Raw genomic sequence first — 18353 nt, 5'->3', positions numbered from 1 at the left:
CCTTTTTTAAAAAACAGTGTAGTTGATTTGCAGTGTTGTTCCTTTCTGGTGTATCACATAGTGATTCATTTATACATGTATACATGTGTATATCCTCTTTTCTCAATGTTTTCCGTGATGGTTTATCACAGGCTATTGAATATAGCACCCTGTGCTGTACAGTAGGACCTTGTTGTTTATCCATTCTCTATGTAATAGTTTGCACCTGCTAATCCCAAGCTCCCAATCCATCCCTCCCCCACCCCTCTACCTTGGCAAACACAAGTCTGCTTTCTATGTCTGTGACTGTTTCTGTTCTATAGATAAGTTTATTTGTGTCATACTTTAGATTTCACATATTAAGTGATATCATATGGTATTAGTCTTTCTCTTTCTGACTTCATTTAGTATGATAATCTCTAGGTCCATTCATGTTGCTGCAAATGGCATTATTCCATTTTAATGGCTGAGTAATATTCCATTGTATATAGGTACCATATCTTCTTTATCCATTCATCTGGATAAAGGCTGTTTATTTTGTTTCCATGTTTTGGCTATTGTAAATAGTACTCTATGAACGTAGGGGTGCATATATCTTTTTGAATTATAGTTCTGTCTGGATATATATCCAGGAGTGGGATTGCTGGATCATGTGACACCTCTAGTTTTAGCTTTTTGAGGCACTTCCATACTGTTGTCCATAATGGTTTCACCAATTAACATTCCCGTCAACAAGAGGGTTCCCTTTTCTCCATGCCCAATCCAGCATTTGCCATTTGTAGACTTTTTAATGATGACCATTCTGACCAGCTTGAGTTGATATCTTATTGTAGTTTTAACTTGCATTCCTCTAATAATTTGCAAAGCGGAGGGTCTTTTCATGCGCTTGTTGGACCTCTGCATGTCCTCTTTGGAGAAATGTCTATTTAAGTCTTCTGCCCATTTTCCAATTGGGTTTTTTGTTTGTTTCTTTGTCATTATTGAGTTATTTGAACTCGACCTTTAGGGCCTCCAAAGGAGGTGTTCTCAGCTCATGTCCCTTGAGTGAAGACGTGCTTAAGCACATGAGCTGGGATGACTCACCTCAATTTGAGTCTGAAGCCCTCATCTTGTTGCTCAACCAAGGGTCTGTGTTTATCGAGTCCCCAGATGCCAGAGGCCAGCTCCGGCAGCCAGGGAGTGTACACTTTTTCCCCATAGGAGAGGGACACGCGTCGGCAAATGTACATACAGAGACAGCCTCTTTGTCCGTTCTTTCAGGGCACTGGACTGCTCAATTATTGGCATAAGTGGTTGATTATATAGACAGTTTTTCACTACAGATTACATCACAGTGTTAAAAGTACATTGGTTATCTTTTACATGGTACAGCAGCTATACACCACGTTCTAACATCTTTGTCTTAACTTAGTACAATATAAGGGCAGTTAGGCACAATACATAATGTGGAAAGGAGGAGACTCAGTACAAATCATCCCATGGCCAGCCAGTCTTTACAATTTGAAGAGGTCACAGACACAAGAATTGGGCATATTTACAAATCTTGTTTTTAGACTGGTGTTTATCTTTAAAGCGTTATGGCAGGGAGACAGTGTAAGAAAATATAAACCAACTTAACTAGCTATCACTTAAAAGCTTCTAAAATCAAGGACAACACTCACGGCTAGGTTTCTTGGATAATGTATGTCTAACTTCTATGAACCTCATTAAAATCCTAACTCTAAAGTTTACTATATAACTAGTTAGTAGCTAAACACTATGTTTTAACTAAGTTGGATTTAAATAGGGGAAAGTCCTTCAGGATGAAATTCTTATTATTGTTATAACTTTGTTAAATCACAAATCACCACTGGAAAATAAGAATAATAAGTAAATAATCAGGAAAGACTAAGGAAAACTGAATCACAAGTGAATAACAGAAAAGACTAAGTCATCCATGGAACAATCCCCACTCAGCAACGTAAAATGGAAATTGTTTCCTGGAAAATTTAGTTCCCCACCAGAGTCAGCAGGCGAGCCTTATTGCCTTCTGGGGCCTGTCCTTGGAATTGCGCCCTAGAGGCAGACGTCTCCTTGTTTAGGAATCTGCCCTCGGAATTGCACCGTTCAGACAGGCCCCTTTTCTTGATTAGGAGCTTGTCCTTGGAACTGCACCATTCAGGCAGGCCCCTTTTTCTGATTAGGAGCCTGCTTTCAGAATTGCACCCTTCAGGCAAGCTCCCTTCCTCAGCTCCTTGTATCTTCTCGGCTCCCTGCACCCAAATGCCTGGCATCCATTCTGCATCCTTATCAGAAGAACTTTGTGATAACCAGGCCAGAGCTCTTATGGATACTTGAGGTCTGAGTCTCACAGTGGTTTTGTTTGACTGTGAAACTAAAGTCATACTAGTGAGAACAATCAGGAGGAAGGGAGTTTATAGGGGAAAAGTGACTGAAAAAATTTAACCAAGAAGCAGTGTTTGCAAGTGTCAAATGTCAAACTTGGGTTAAATCTTGGCCTCTCCTCTGAATTGCTGGAAGAAAGCTCCTCCCTCTCTCCTCCCCTCAGCTTCCCTATCTGCAAAATCAGATCAGAGTCCCAGCCTGCATCATGGGGTAACTGCAAGACCAAACTGTACTGTGTGGTCCTCATGGGATAACACCCAGAACCTTCTGCCTCTCCCTCAAAGCTGGGAGAAGAGGCCATAATGGCCCAGGGACATTTCCTGGGATAAAGCAGCCCTGATGGAGATGAGGCTGGCCTCCATGGGGGTGTGGGGGGGCTCCTAGGCCCCTGTAGTCCCTTCTCCTTGGGGGCAAATCAGAAAAGTCCAACAGTGGTCCAGCTGCATGGCTTAGAGGCTGTAGGACCTGCTCAGTTTCTTTATGTGTAAAATGGAGCCAGCAATTCCTGGAGCTGACGGGAGGGCTAAACAGGAAATGTGTGGCTGGTGCCAGCTCAGCACCTGGTGCCTGCTCAGCCCTCCGTCCACCGTGGCTCTTTGTCCAGGAACCAAACAGAAAACAGGACTGGCTTTCTGTTTACAGGTTTTCTGGTTGCCAGCACCCTGCCTTTCCTACAAGATTGCTCCACCTGGAGAGAAGATCTGTTGTCAAGTGGAAACAAACCTGGGTAGAAAAACGCACTCAGCCCTTCTCCCAAGCTTCTGCATCCATCCAAATGGCATTGGCCGCCAAGGCTGGGCCTCCTCGGGCAGGTCGCTGGGACCTGAAAGTACTGGTGCTGTCCCTGCCATCAGGGAACAAGTCTAGAGGGACCTGACCAGAGGAGTGGAGGCCCCTCTCCCAGATTCCATGGCAGCAGAGCGGGGGACAATGGACTCCACAGGGGAGGGTCCCGGAGGGCTTCTCAGAGGAGGCGATGTCAGCTTTGGGCTTTGGAAGATGAGCATGATTTTTCCAGGTGGTAGGAGCAGGTGTTCCTGGCAGAGAACCAGTGTGGGCAAATGCCTAGAACTGGCATGGGCGTGACATTGAGCAGCCACAATATGATAAGTATGCAATGAGCATCTGGTATATTCTGGGACTGTGCCAAGTGCTTATGGCACAAAGGTGAGTAAGGGAGGCAGACTGAGCTGAGCTAAGGACACCCTGGAATGTCAGGGCTGGGGTTGTTCTCTAAGGGGTCAGCAGGGCAGATGGGAATAGCCCAGGGTGGGGCCTGTGGGCGGGCAGAGTGTTTGTTTGACCTGGGCGACTCAGAAGAGAGAGCTTTCATTTTCTCTTTCGATTTTCAGCTCTGTCTGGGCCCAGAGGGTGTATCTGGTTATTGCAGAGACGCCCAGCTGGGGACCAGATCCTCACAGCGAGAGGAGCCGCTTTGTGCTCACCCTCAGCCCAAGGAAGACTCCTGGGTAAGCAGGGGAGGGGAGGACCCCGCCCACCTCCCCATCCTCAGGACCACTTTCTGAGAAAAGCGTGGTTGTCACGGATTTACGGAGGAAGGGAAACCAAAGCTCCGAGAGCTCAGGGAGTGGAGCCAAGGCCACACATTGAGCAGTGGCAGAGCCTGGATTTGGAGGCAGGCTTGTCTGACTGCTTCCTCCCACCCCCTGGGCCCCCAGGCAGCACAGAGCTCGGTGTGCCCAGCTCCGGATCTGAACTCCTGAGACGTGAGTGGTCTGGTGGATGTGGGGGTGCTCAGCCCTCTGGGGAATTTGGTGGAAGCAGAGGGGGTGGAGGAGGGTGGGGGTCAGAGCCTCTCCTCCTTGTGTCCTGGCTTCCTGGAGGCTGCCCCCCAGGTGCGGTGCTGAGGCTGCTGGTGATGGGGATTTCTTTTGAGATACAAGGAATCAAGGTTTGTTGACCCACCCTGAGGGTCTGCTCTGGGTGAGGCCCTGGGGATAAACTGAGCCCTGAGAGGGGAGGGACAGGAGTCCAAGCAGGGAGATGCAGGGCTTTGCCTTCCTGCCCCCGCTTCAGCCTCAGCTCAGGATGTGGTGGTGGGAGATGTAAGAGATGGTCCTGTGTGTCCAGAGTGAGAAAGACGGCCCGGAGGGTGGACGTGAGAAGGGATCATGGCAGAATATCCCCAGCAGGATCTCTGGGGGAGGGGGTTTGTTTGTTTTTTGTGGTTTTGTTTGTTTGTTTTTGCCTGCTCCACAAAGGAATTCCCTGTTTTTTTTAAGACAAAAGCCAAACTATAGGAGTTCCCGCTGTAGCTCATTGGTAATGAACCCAACTAGTATCCATCAGGATGTGGGTTCGATCGCTGGCCTTGCTCAATGGCTTAATATCCGGCATTGCTGAGAGCCGTGGTGTTGGTCACAGACTCAGCTTTGATCCCGAGTGGCTGTGGTGTAGGCTAGTGGCTGCAGCTCTGATTTGACTCCTAGCCTGGGAACTTCCATATGCCATAGGTGTCAGCATAAAAAGCAATTTTTAAAAAAAGCCAGACTATAGACTCGGGAGTATAACAGGATGGATGTGATCTTAGATCTATGTGTTTATCCAGACAGAGGCAAACTTTGGGGTTGTTAAATTCGTATACCCCCCCCCACAAAAAAAAAAAACCAGTGTCAAAAGGCCTGGTATCGCCCTCAGCTCTGCCCACCAAGGGCTGTATGAACCTGGGCAAGTTGTTTTTCCAGAAATTGTTTGTTCAGCTCTCTTACCTTTTCTTAAAAAACTGGCCTCAGTCCTTTCACATGGAATCTACACCCTGTGTGCTGTCGACAATCACCTTTACCTCTTGTAAATATTGCAAACAGTGTCTCCTGGTCTCTTGTTGTTTACTGACCTGGTTTTTGGTGTCCTTAGCAATTTTTAATTTTTGAGGGGTCAAAAAGATCAGACTTTCCTTTGTGTCTTCTGGGATTTATAGGGTTTTTTTTTTGTTTGTTTGTTTTCTTTCATTTCCTTTTTAGGGCTGCACCCGTCGCCCTTGGCATATGGAATTTCCTGGGCTAGGGGTCAAATTAGAACTGCAGCCGCCAGCCTGTACCACACCACATGAACACGTGATCCAAGCCACATCTGCAACCTATACCACAGCTCAGAGCAACACCAGATTCTTAACCCACTGAGCCGGGCCAGGGACTGAACCAGCATCCTCATGGGTACCAGTTGGGTGCGTTACCACTGAGCCACAATGGAAACTCCCAGGTTTTGTGTTGCTGAGAAAGGTTTTCTCAACTCAATATTCTTTTTGAACTTTTCTTCTAGTATATTTGTAGTTGTTTTTCTTTCTTACAGTTATATTCCTTTGGGATTGATTGATTGATGAGTGGCTTTTTTTTCCTTCCTTTCTCTTCCTCTTCCTTCTACCTCTTTCCTCTTCATTCTACCCCCTTCCTCTTCTCTCCATCTCTTCCTTCCTCTTTCCCTCCCTCTCTTCCTCCCTTCCTTTCTCCTTCCTCTCCTTCAAGCAGGACCCATTTAATGGGTACCACTGCAGTCAAAAAGGAACAGCTCCTTTTTTTATGCCTTCAAAGGAGCCTCCTCTGTCCCAAAGTCCCTGGCAGCAGTTAGACCACACAGTGGGAAGAGACTGGAGGGAGATGGATGAAATATCCAGACTTTACCCAGCCTCCCTGGGGAAGGAGGGGTTTTGAAATGTCCTGCTCAAGGCTCAGGCATTATTCAAATCTTAGCTAAGACCCACATTTTCTCACTACTCTCTCTTCCTCATACTTCTCATATAAGAATACCATGGCTGGGCCTTCTCTTGAGGTGCAGCAGTTAAGGATCTGATGTTGTCACCACAGTGGCCTGGGTCACTGCTGTGGTTTGGGTTCCATCCCTGCCTGGAAATGTACACAGGACACAGGTGTGGTCAAAAAATGTATGTCATGGCTGGAGTAAGGAAACATGAGGAAATACAGGTGTTTTATACTACCTGAAAATAAAGTGTTTCTACAAAATCTTGCATAAACCAAGATGGCATAGAACTGAGACTCTGTATGTCTTTTGTAAAACTTTATTGGCAGAGGGTGATCTTTGAGGAAGGGAAAGATGCCTGTAAATAGAAACACTCAGAAATCTGATAGAGCTGTCAGTGAATATTAAATCAGCAGAGTAATTTGTGCAAAATCTGAGTCATTCTTACTTGTTATCTGCCAAAAGTGCTTTTCATCAAGACGGAAAACACTTGGAATTATTTAACCCCAGGTGAATCAGGGGTTGTGCTGTGTCATTGAGAAGTTGGTTGTTTCTTGCCTGAATAATGGGTCCAACACTCCACATTTAAGAACCACAACCAAGAAAGTACACATTTGAGGGGACCCTGGACAGTCACTGGGGGAAGGCAGCAAGGGGAGGGACTTCTGGGCTGGGCTTCCAAGGACAGGTAACTATTCCCAAGGTGAGGCAGGCAGGGAAAAGCATTGTGGGAGGAACAGCCTGAGCAAAGGCTGGAGGCTGGGGGGTAACCAGAAACATAGTTTTAAAATTTTTAAATTGGATATTATTTATTTACTTTCTACCAGGAAAGATAATGATTTCATTTATTTTTGTACTTTTTCTTATACCCCTTTCACCTTCTGCTAATATCATTATATCACTAAATTTATATCTTCTATTAGAAAACTCTGTAGCTATAAGCACTTTATTTGTGCCTCTATTTCTTAGGCCCCCAAGTGCAGCCGGTGTTTCTTGACTTCCCACTTTGTAAAATGAGACTATTATTCCTCTTTCTTCTTTCAGTGCTTCACCTTCCAATTTCTAGCATTGCACTTTAATTTTTTATTCTTTTATTTTATTTTATTTTTTAGGGCCACACCTGTGGCATATGGAAGTTCCCAGGCTAGGGGTCAAATGAGAGCTGAAGCTGCCGGCCTACACCACAGCCACAGCAATGGGGGATCCAAGCTGTGTCTGCAACCTACACCACAGCTCATGGCAATGCCGGATCCTTAATGCACGGAGCGAGGCCAGGGATCAAACCTTGGTCCTCATGGATACTAGTCAGGTTCATGACCACTGAGCCAAGACAGGAACTCTGCACTTTAATTTGATTGACCACAAGTACATTTAGTTCTCTTTTTTTTTCTAAAAAATAATTATCCTAACTGTAAATGAAATGCTAACTTTAAAAACTGTGAATAACTGTCTTGTATACCTGTAAACTATATTCCATTGTATATCAACTATACTTCAATTTTTTGAATCTTCAAAATAATCAAAATGGGAGGAGTTCCGTCATGGCTCAGTGGAAACAAATCCAACTAGGAATCATGAGTTTGCAGATTTTTTTTTTTAAACTAATGCCTTTATTTTTATTTATTTTTTGGTCTTTTGACCATTTCTTGGGCCACTCCTGCGGCATATGGAGGTTCTCAGGCTAGGGGTCGAATCTGAGCTGTAGCTGCCAGCCTACACCAGAGCCACGGCAACGCGGGATTGACCTACACCACAGCTCAGGGCAATACCGGATTGTTAACCCACTGAGCAAGGGCAGGGATCGAACCCACAACCTCATGGTTCCTAGTCGGATTCGTTAACCACTGCGCCACGACGGGAACTCCCGAGTTTGCAGATTTGATCCCTGGCCTTGTTCAGTGGGTTAAGGATCCAGCATTGCCTTGAGCTGTGGTGTAGTTCAGACTCGGCTCGGATCTGGCATTGCTGTGGCTCTGGCGTAGACTGACAGCTGTAGCTCCGATTAGACCCCTAGCCTGGGAACCTCCATATGCTGTGGGTGTGGCCCTAAAAAAGAAAAAAAATAATCAAAATAATCAACATGGGAAATGAGGTGTTGCAAATAAATTTATTTTAAAAATTAAAAAAAAAAAAGGTTTACATTCTTGCAATGTTTTCTAAATTGTTTTCTTAGAGCTAACTTATACCAAATAGTTGCATATGGTTTTTGGCATAGCTTTAGTTTTTTTCTAGAGTTTCCATCTGCCTTTGTCTTTACCCCTTGAACTGTTTGTTTTGTTTTTTGTCTTTTTAGGGCCCCACCACAGCATGGGGAAGTTCCCAGGCTAGGGGTCGAATTGGAGCTGTAGCTGCCAGCCTACCCCACAGCCACAGCAATGCAGGATCTGAGCTGTGTCCTTGACCTACACCACAGCTCACAGCAATGCCGGATCCTTAACCCACTGAGCGAGGCCAGGGATCGAACCTGAGCCCTCATGGATAGTTGTCGGATTTGTTTCCCCTGAGCCATGGCAGGAACTCCCTCTTGCACTGTTTATCTTCAGTCGTCCCTCAGTGTCTTTCAAAATTGTGCTTCATATGAGGTATGATATCAAGTCCCCTGTCCACAGAGCCCTCGACTTCTCATTCCAGTCTGGATTAGAGGCTCTCTAGGTCTGCTGCTTATGCCCAGCTGGAAGCCCAGCGCTCATCCTTGGCTTCCCTTCTCTGTGGTTGATTTTCCTGATTCTGAGATCCCACATCTCTCTCTCTTTTGGTTATTCTCCACCCCAATCCATCAACACACCACACACACACACACACACACCACACTACTCAACACACACAGACAACACACACCACCTTTTTCTTTTCCTGTAACTCATTCTCAAGGAACTTTCTATAAACTCTGGTGTAGAGTTAGGGCTGCTATAAAGATGGGATGGGGCGTGGGGTTGGTGAACTTATCCCCTGCTTGCCTCTCTGCCTCCCTCTCATCTTGCTCCCTCTCTGGGGCTCTGCCCAGGAGACCGTTCTTGCCTGTACAGTCTCTCTCTGTCTCTCTCCCTCCACCCCTCTTTATTCAGCTATGGCTCCTCCATCCAGTTTTCAAACTTTTCTTGAAGACTCTCATGTCCTATTGCATCCTTTCCTGTTTTTTATTAGCAGCAGAGGGAGGGAGGCAGGGTCTAGGTTCTTGAGCCCAGAGAGTGATTGGAAACCAGTCTACCATAGACAAGAGTTCTGACCTTTGGCAAGTCACGTAACACCTATGCTTCCTTACCTCTATATAGGAGTGCAGGGGTCCATACCTCAAGGTCACTGGAATGATATGAGTTATTTTTAAAGCCTTAGAGCAGCTACTGGTGTAGAGCAAAGACCACAAACACAAGCCACTCTTATCATTCGCTGTTATTAGACCTTCTAGTACCTTTACCATCGTTTCAGTCAGGTCTCAGGAGGGGCAGTTGATAAAACTGTTCTTTTTCCTTCTTGCAAATATGCCTACATGTAATCAATGTTTGCTTTCTCTCTTCATCTCCCAAGGCAAGATAAGCACAGCAAAACTGAAAGAAATTCTCTTGATGTAAAGATTTTTTTTTTAAGGCTACTGAAAATTGGTAAAACCGAAAGGATGGACATGCTCATGTGTTATGAGTGTGAATGTCGTTGCTACACTTTGTTTGCACAACAGGGTGACTCCAGGGAGGAACATTTTTAGATGCTGATACCCTCGGACCCAGTCATTCTATTTCTAGAAACAGCTTAAGGAAAGAATCTCAAATGTAGGCAAAGTTTCATGCAGGAAGGCTGCTCTTTGCACTGTTATTTACATAAAGAACAAGAAACAACTCCAAGTCCAGCAGGCAGGGGAGGAGAGCCAGGAGGGTGCTTGGCAGCCCACAGCAGGGCTGCGGGGACTGGGCTGGGCCCGTGGAGTCCAGACCCTTGTGAGAGAAAGGCTGATGCAGAAGCAGGGAGGGTGTGGGCTATGGGAAGCTGCAGGACAGGAAACTGATGCAGGCAGAGACTGGAGCTCCAGGGGCAACATGTCATGTTGGAATGAGGAGTCAGGACCCACCAACAGATCCACAGATATTTCTGTATGTTCGTGGGAGTAGAGCTTAGTCATCACAAACGTGGGATTCGGATCTGAAAGAGTTGGGTTCAAATCCAGGCTCTGGCACCAATGTGAAAACTTGGACAGACCTGAGTTTACGTGAGTTTCAGGAGCCCTGCTCATCAAAGACACTGGATCAGTATTAACTATTGCCAATGAGTAGACACTAATGTTCCCAAACCACAGGTGATTTCCAGAGTATTCCCTTCCTCTCTTTTCTTCTGAGTTTGGTTTTGTGGCCTCTCTAACTTAGCAGCTGGCTGTCCCTTGTCTGATGAGCTTCTCCTTGGGCCCCAACGGGAGAACAGGCCTCTGACTTGGCTTGGAGGGAGCTGGAGGGAGGTGAGTCACTTTCCTGAAATAGCAGCCAGCAGAGCCCAGGACACCGAGGAACCCGCTGGGTGGAGGCCGCTGGGCCCTGGGGGCTGTGCCTGGGGGATCTGCAGGAGACCTGTCCCCCCGCTGCCCCTGCTCACTCAGGGTCAAGGCCACAATCTGTTTTCTCTTCCCCAAGGGCGAAGTCACACCTCGTTCCAGCCTGACCCAGACGGAGTGGAAGGGAGATTCCTGAGACCCTGCGGCTGCCACCATGAGCTCAGATGAGGACCACTCAGGTATCCAGCGCCTCTACTCTGTGGTTCCTCCTCGTGACCTAGAACTGAGGACAGGTCCTCCAGGCTGAGTGAACCTACAGAGGAATCACCAACCCAGAAGGGGATCGATAAGTGTCCTTGAGCTCATCAGCTTGCCCAGAGGAACCCTGGCATTAGAGTTAGGTCCCAGGGGCCTGTCCCCACAGCCTCCTTCTTGGCCCCCTCCTCAGGGAGCCGCAGCCAAGGGGCTCCCTCGCTCCCCACCCGCCACCCAGCAGATGGCCCAGAAGTGAGGCCAGGACAGCCCACGGGGAGGGGGGACAGCAGACCTGGTGGGGGTGGTCCCTGAGGCCAGGCGGGGCAGGGAGAGGAGGTCCACCAGCAACCCTGGAGGCCTGTCCTGGACTCTCCCTGGGTCCCAGCCCCCTCCTGCTCCCCGAGCCTGGGGCGTCCCCAGCAGGGGCCGTGTCCTCCAGCGCCCACCCTGCTGTCACCCCCACAGCTCTGTGAGGGTCAGTGGCCCACTGAGCTGAACCTGGTCTGGCCTTGGCCGCTTCCCACCTGTGTGACCTGGAGCGACTCACCTGACCTCACCTGTGAAATGAGACCATTATTGCCCCGTGTCGTTATGAGGACTGACGCATCGTGTGTCTGTGCCCTGGGCCAGTGCCTGTCACAGTGCAGGTCCTCCCTAAGGGCTGTGGCTGAACCCCCCACCTGCACTTGGTTAGTTCTGGGCGGGGGGAACCGCCCCCCGTCCTGCAGAAACCCCCTGTCCCCACCGCCCTGCTGTGTTAGGACCCCTGCCTGGTGCTGCCATGGCAAAGCACCTGGTTGCCAGGTGGGCTGGTCTCTGGCAGGTGCTGACTCTCCTGATCTCAGATACCCCTGCAGAGACCCAGGCCCTCAGTTACTTGCCCCACCCACCCCCACCCCAGTTAATCAATATGCGGATTTAGGGCTGGGGGTTCCCTCCTTGGGAGCCCTCGTTTCCTTTCTCCCTTAGGGAATAGGACAATAAAATTTCACGACTCTTCCCCTGCAGGAGGGGCAGAGCAGAGGGAGGGATCTTGCGTCTCTTCCTCTTCTAATAAGGACACTAATCTTATTGGACTACGGCCCCACCCTTTGACCTCATTTAATGGTAATTACCTCCTGAAAGGCCCTGTCTTCAAATACAGTCCCTTGAGGTGTGGCCAAGTTCAACACCTGAATATGCAGTTGGGGCAACACAGTTCCACCTGTAACACCAGCCTTCTCCAGCCACAGTGCCCCAGGGGACCGCTGCTCAGGAAAATGAACTTGAACTGATGTATACGCAATACCATTTACATTCTACCACAGGTTCTAACGATCTGATTCTTTTTTCTTTCCATGTAGAGAGTGAAAGCTTTTTTGAGGAGGTCGCTGAGTATTTTCGGAACACAGTGAGAAGGGAAGAACTGCAGCTCCTGCTCACTGAAGGCAAAGCCTGGGAGAAATTTGTGACTGAGGCTGATTTGTCCAGGTAATAGGCACAGCTGTACCAAGAATGTCCCCCAGATCCCCCCACCCCAGATTAGTTTTCTCCTGGCAGGCACGCCTCCTCCAGGCAGTATCTTATGGTTGGGGTCAAGGATGTTCCTTCTCAAGATTCCATAAGTAATACTTCCTCCATCTCATTTGCTGGCAGTGAACAGTCTCAGTTGAGCAGAGATGAAACCTGCAAGGAAGCAGCAGGTTGTGTGACCTTGGATAAGTTACGTAACTACTCCCTGCCTTAGTTTCTTCATCTCTTCAGTCTTACTGTGGGGAACTGAGATTGTGCAGGCAAAGTGCTTAGTGTAATTGCTGGCACATGGTAGGTGCTCAATTAATGTTAGCTTTTAAAAAGTTTGTTGTGAAGAGACCGGGGACAAGGATCTTGATCTTGGAGGCAAGCAGGACTTCCTTTGGAACAAGTCAGAAAATCCTGATGTCATCAGTTTGTGTTGCTGGGATTCTGGCTAGAGCCCTTTTCTTCCCAGTCTTAGCAATTGTACAAACACTGTCGGATCCTGCTGGCCCAACAGGCAGAGAGGCTGGAGTGGAATAGGATCAGGCTGGGCTGGATCCTGGCTCAACCCCCGCCCGGCTCTGGAACCTTGGTTATGTCTCAAATGTCAAATTTGTCATCTATCCAATGGGGATGGCAATTCAATCTGATGGATGGTGGCAATGGCCTTCGAGTGAACTGCAGGGTCAGAGGTGGGGAGCCACGTGCAATCATCTCATCCAAAGGCCCAGGAGACCTGGACCACGGTCAGACCTGGGGGTCAGGATGGAGCAGAAGGGTCCGAGGTGGAGGAGGAATAGGAAGGCTTGGGCAACAGGGCCAGGGCTGGAGTGAGGCGAGTGGACCCCCGGACACCGAACTGCAGGGGCTGCTCACCTGGCAGAGATCCCCTGAGTGGGAGAGGGGACATTTCTTCCCTCCCTGACCTGGTCCCCTCCTGCCGGGCATCCAGGGCCTTGGGTGACCGTGTCCTCCACACCCTGCCTGGGAGCTGGGGGTTCTCCCTGCCACCTGGGCCCCTCTTCTGTTCTACGCAGGGTAGCCCTGACCGGTGGGAAGGCAGTGTGGCCTGGGGACAACTCCAACATTACAACGAGTGGCTGCCAGTTCTGCATAATTTGAGAGCCTCTGAGCAGACTCACGAGTTCCCACCAACGAGGAAACTCTTCCTTCCACTGGATGTCCACATGCAGGTCTCTTCAGGCCGAGCAGTTCTTAGGGATGATTCCCAAAGTCTCTTGACTCTTTCAGAGGTTCCATAAACTCGCCACGGCCTTGGTGTGCAGGCAGGTGAAGCTGTCACCAGCTAAGGTATGGGTTAGGCTGGGGACCCCTGAGACGCCGGGGTGCTGGGTCAGGAGTCAGCGAGGTGGGCCCGAGGGGCGCCAGGGTAATAGCACAGGTCCTGCTTCCCAGTCAGCGGGGACAGTGGGTGGACCCGTGACCTTCAGCGGGGAAGGCCAAGGGCACGCGGCTTGGAAGACAGCAGCTGCCGGGCAACCGGATCATTAAGGCCTCTTCCAGCTCTGAGTTTTTAGTGTTTTAGAGGAATTCCGAGTAAGCAGCAGTCGCCCGTCTGCCACCCGAGGCACAGTCCTCGGGACTCTCCTTACATTTGACACCAATGGCAAAGGTGGGGGCTTCCCCAAACCCCTCTCGGGTGCGAGAGCTCCCTAGAGGGAGGCGCAGAACTCACTGGAGCTGTGGTGGCCCCCGTTAGGGTGTCTGCCAGGGCAGGATGTGGGTGACCATCAGCCACAGGGCAGAGTCTGGGAGGGTTTCGAACGGGCAGCTCCCGTTGTCCTCAGGACGCACGGCTGTCCTGTGTTCAAGGGGAACAGGGCCCACGGAGGCCTGCCCGGCTGGGATGCTCCCCTTGTTTAAAAAACAAATGCTTCCGACCCTTGTTCAAATGATAAGGAAGACGTTACTGAGGCCCATCGTGAGAGGTGCCGAGACCATCGCCGTGGAGGAGAGACTGGGCTCAAAGTCAAATGCGTCAGAGACAGCTGGGGACTCGTCGCCAAGGAGCAGGGGCTGCCGGGGTGGATGGAAGGTTACTGGGAGGAGACGTCAAGGGTGGGGACCCCTGTTAAACTTTCCCAGGAGGGCTCTTGCTAAAAGGAGGTCAAGGACCTGTGCCTCAAAGGGGACCCGATGTCCAGAGTGCCGGTGGGACGTTCTCCCTAGAGTGACCTGGAAGAGTTCTGGCTGAACCCGGGCGATAGGGGCCATCGAGGACACGGGTGTGAGGTCAGGGTTTGGCGAGAAGGGGGCTCAGAAGAGCCTGCCCCAAGTTTGGTCAAGGGGAGAGTCTTTTCCACCGGAGCCTCGGTGTCCGGAGTTTTGCTGGGGCTCCATCACATGCTGCCTGCACGGCTGACCTGCTGTCTCCAGCCCCTCCCGGGGCTCAGGCTACTGTCCCAGTGTCCAGCTCCTCCAGAAAGTATTCCCCGTGTCCAGCTCCTCCAGAAATTATTCCCCGTGTCCAGTTCCTCCAGAAATTATTCCCCGTGACCCAGAGGCCCCATCGCCCATCGCCTTGTGGGGCTGCCCAGTGGCCAAGGGCCCAGGTGGACAAGAACACTCCTCTCAGCCAGAACATTCCAGGGGCTCAGGGGTCACTACCAGTAGCCAAGGGCAGCGAGCAGGTTAACGCCTCACCCCCACCAAGTTCCTCTGAATGAGGGATTTCTGCTCCAATCCCACTGTTCTTTGTTCATCTGTGGTCCCCCCTAAACTCTTTTTTGTTTTGTTTTGTTTTCCTTTTTGTTTTTCCAATGTGTTATTGGCATTTATTGTTTCAACTTTTTTTTTGTCTTTTTGCGTTTTCTAGGGCCACTCCTGCGGCATGTGGAGGTTCCCAGGCTAGGGGTCAAATCGGAGTTGTTGTCGCTGGCCTACGCCACAGCCACAGCCACAGCAGATCCGAGCCAAGTCTGTGACCTACACCACAGCTCCTGGCAAGGCCAGATCCTTTACCCAGTGAGCAAGGCCAGGGATGGAGCCTGCAACCTCCTAGTTCCCAGTTGGATTCGTTTCTGCTTTGCCACGATGGGAACTCCTTATTGTTTCAGCTTATTATGAAGATTCTCATGCCTCTGAATTAGTTAGTATGACAAATATTTGGAAATACATTTTTTATATTGTGCTCTGATCATTTCCAATTTTTAAAATATTTTTAAAATTAAAAAATTTTTCCTACTCACTCTTCGAAATTGATGGTGTTGACCTGCCTCTGAGGCATCTTTATCAAATACCTATCTTAAGTGTATAATCAGATGGAGCTCCTGTTATGGCTCAGCAGGTCAAGAACCTGACATAGTGTTGTTGACGATGCGGATTTGATCCCTGGCCTCGCTCAGTGGGTTGAGGATCCTGCTTTGCTGTGAGCTGAGGTGTCGGTCGCAGATATGACTTGGATCCAGTATTGCTGTGGCTGTGGTGTAGGCCTGGACCCCTAGCCCGGGAACTTCCATGAATGCCGCAGGTGTTACCCTTAAAAAAAAAAAAAAGAGTATCCTAAGATGACTTTTGCGTATTTATTCCATGATTGAATGAGTCTATGGAGCATCTACAAGGGACAAAACGTGTTTAACTTTGAAAGAAAAAAATTTTACATTTGTGGATTTTTTTTTTCTAGTCAATGTATAATAAAATCTCTGTGATTGATGCCGAATAGATTTTGTTGAGCCCACTTTACAAACTAGCAAACTGTCTTCCTAATCCCTTGACCTTCACTGTTACAGGGAAGAGGCAGATGCACTGCGTGAGTATCTGAAGGAGCTGGAAACAGACTTGGCCTTGGAGGACAAAGACTCATTCCCACAAGACCAGCTGGAGAGAACGAGGTTTTTGCAGGAGTTTCCCCGAGTGAAACTGGAGATCGAGGCGCAAATAGGAAAGCTGCGTGCGCTTGCGGCCAAGGTTGACAAGGTGCACAGGGACTGCACCATCTCCAACGTGGTGGCCACCTCCACCGGTGCCGCGTCCAGCATCCTGGCCATTCTTGGCCTGGCTCTGGCACCCGTGACAGCAGGGTTCAGTCTGGCACTCTCTGCCACTGGGTTAGGGCTGGGAGTAGCGGCCTCTGTGACCGGTGTGTCCGCCAGCATTGTGGACCAGGTCAACAGTTCATTAGCAGAAAGCGAAGCCAGTCGCCTCATGTCCACCAGCTTCAACAAAGCGGAGGTGATTTCAGAGTCTCTGGGCAAGAGCACACCCCAAATTGTGTCCTTAACAAAGAATTTCATCCAAGTCTTGCCACGCATTGGGAAGAATGTCCAGGCCATCAAGCTGGCCAAAGCCAGCCCTCGCTTAGCAGCCAATGCCAAGCGCTTCATGACCGCTGGGCAAGTCTCAGTTCGAAACAGTAGGCTGGTGAAGAAAACGTTTGGAGGGACAGTTCTGGCAATGACCAAAAATGCCCGGATCATCGGTATGGCCACTGCAGGTGTTGCCCTTCTGATGGACGTGGGCTTCCTGGTGAAAGAGTCAATCCACTTGCAGCAGGGGGCAAAGGCAGAGTCAGCAGAAAGGCTGAGACAGCAGGCCCAGGAGCTGGAGAAGAAGCTGGAGGAGCTCACCAGAATCTATGAGAGTCTGCAGTAAGGCCTGACTCCACCACCCCCAGAGCAGTGCAGAGACACGTCCGGGGCCAACACGCAGCGGTGCCTTGGAGGCCAAGAGACGTGGACATAAGATGATAAAAGTGGGGAAGCTGAGCTGGTCTCTCTGACTCTTCTTTTGGTCTATCTTCTGGACTATGCCGTTTCCCCAGAAGATGAGAAATCTGAAACCCTTCAAGAGTCAAAAGATGTCATTTTCTTCCCTGAAATTCTTCCTCTTGGCTTGATGAGTCACAAAACTTCAAGCACCATTGTTCAAAAATTATTTCAAAAAAGTATAGAATAAACGTCATCTTTTCCGTTTTGTCTCTCAGGACTGATTTTCCGTTTTATCACTCAAGATCCATTTCTATGGCGGTAGTTTGAAAAAAACCTTAGGAGGCAACGAAAACCTTTTCATTTGCCCAATAATCACATGATCAGAGGGGCCGAGTTCATTGACTGAGCCCCTACCTCATCCTCTGTCTTTCTAAATACCCGGTGGCCTGTAGGTAGAGAAGTGGTGATGTACCATCCGATGCCATCTCTCTCACGCTTATGTTTCTCTAGCCCTCACAGTGCCCCTCTGAGCATTTCCTCAAAGTCCTACCTCACCCCATGGAGACCACAGCCAGAAAATGAATGCCGAAATTTCTAGCTTTTGTGTTCATCAATTTTCTGGTCGTTATTGATTTACAGCACTCTTTTGGTTCCAGATGTCAAACAGAGTGATCCAGTTATATGCTTCTTTCCCAGATTCATTTTCCTTATAAGTTATTGCCAAATATTGTGTATAGTTCCCTGCACTATGCAGTAGGTCCTCGTTGGTTACCTATTTTATATATAGTGATGTGTATGTTAATCCCAACCTCCCTTCTCACCGTGGTAAGCGTAAGTTTGTTTTCTATGTGTGTGAGTTTTTTACTGTTTGGTAAATAAATTCATTTGTATCTCTCCTTTTTAAAAAATATTCCACATTCAAGTGGTGTCATATGATATTTGTCTTTCTCTGTCTGGCTTACTTCACTTAGTATGATAATCTCTAGGTCCATCCATGTTGCTGCAAATGGCATTATTTCATTCTTTTTTATGGGTGAATAATATTCCTCTGTGTGTTTGTGTGTGTGTGTACATCATATCTACTTTATTCATTCGCCTATGAATAGACATTCAGTTTGCTTCAATGTTTTGGGTGTTGTAAATAGTGCTGCTATGAACTTAGGGGTGAACATACCTTTTCAGATTATAGTTTTGTCCAGATATATGCCCAGGAGTGAGATTGCAGGATCATGCGGTGACTCTATTTTTAATTTCCTAAGGCAACTCCGTGCTGTTCTCCATAGTGGCTTACCAATTTACATTCCCACCAACAGTGTAGGCGTGCTCCTTTCTCTCTACACCGTCTCTAGCGTTTCCTATTTGTAGACTTTTTGATGATAGCC

General features: G+C 48.7%; 1 protein-coding gene across 14 annotated transcripts in view; it reads left to right on the top strand.

Moving 5' to 3' along the window:
- The window catches only part of LOC125130715 (apolipoprotein L3-like), a 32869-nt gene extending 15624 nt beyond the window's left edge, over positions 1-17245 (top strand). For 2 of the 14 annotated variants that reach the window (XM_047786386.1, XM_047786387.1), the window contains 6 exons: positions 3007-3091; positions 3717-3833; positions 4044-4091; positions 10431-10791; positions 12151-12277; positions 13342-13615. In XM_047786386.1, coding sequence (XP_047642342.1) covers positions 3007-3091; positions 3717-3833; positions 4044-4091; positions 10431-10780 — 600 coding nt within the window. In that variant the 3' untranslated portion in view covers positions 10781-10791; positions 12151-12277; positions 13342-13615. The other 12 variants (XM_047786385.1, XM_047786393.1, XM_047786390.1 and 9 more) reach the window with 12 other exon arrangements.
- The last annotated feature ends 1108 nt before the right edge of the window (positions 17246-18353 follow it).

Source organism: Phacochoerus africanus, chromosome 7 (genome assembly GCF_016906955.1).
Source record: "Phacochoerus africanus isolate WHEZ1 chromosome 7, ROS_Pafr_v1, whole genome shotgun sequence".
NCBI classification, from domain to species: domain Eukaryota; kingdom Metazoa; phylum Chordata; class Mammalia; order Artiodactyla; family Suidae; genus Phacochoerus; species Phacochoerus africanus.
The sequence above is the reverse complement of the archived record's forward strand: the minus strand, read 5'-3'. Positions and strand labels throughout refer to the sequence as shown.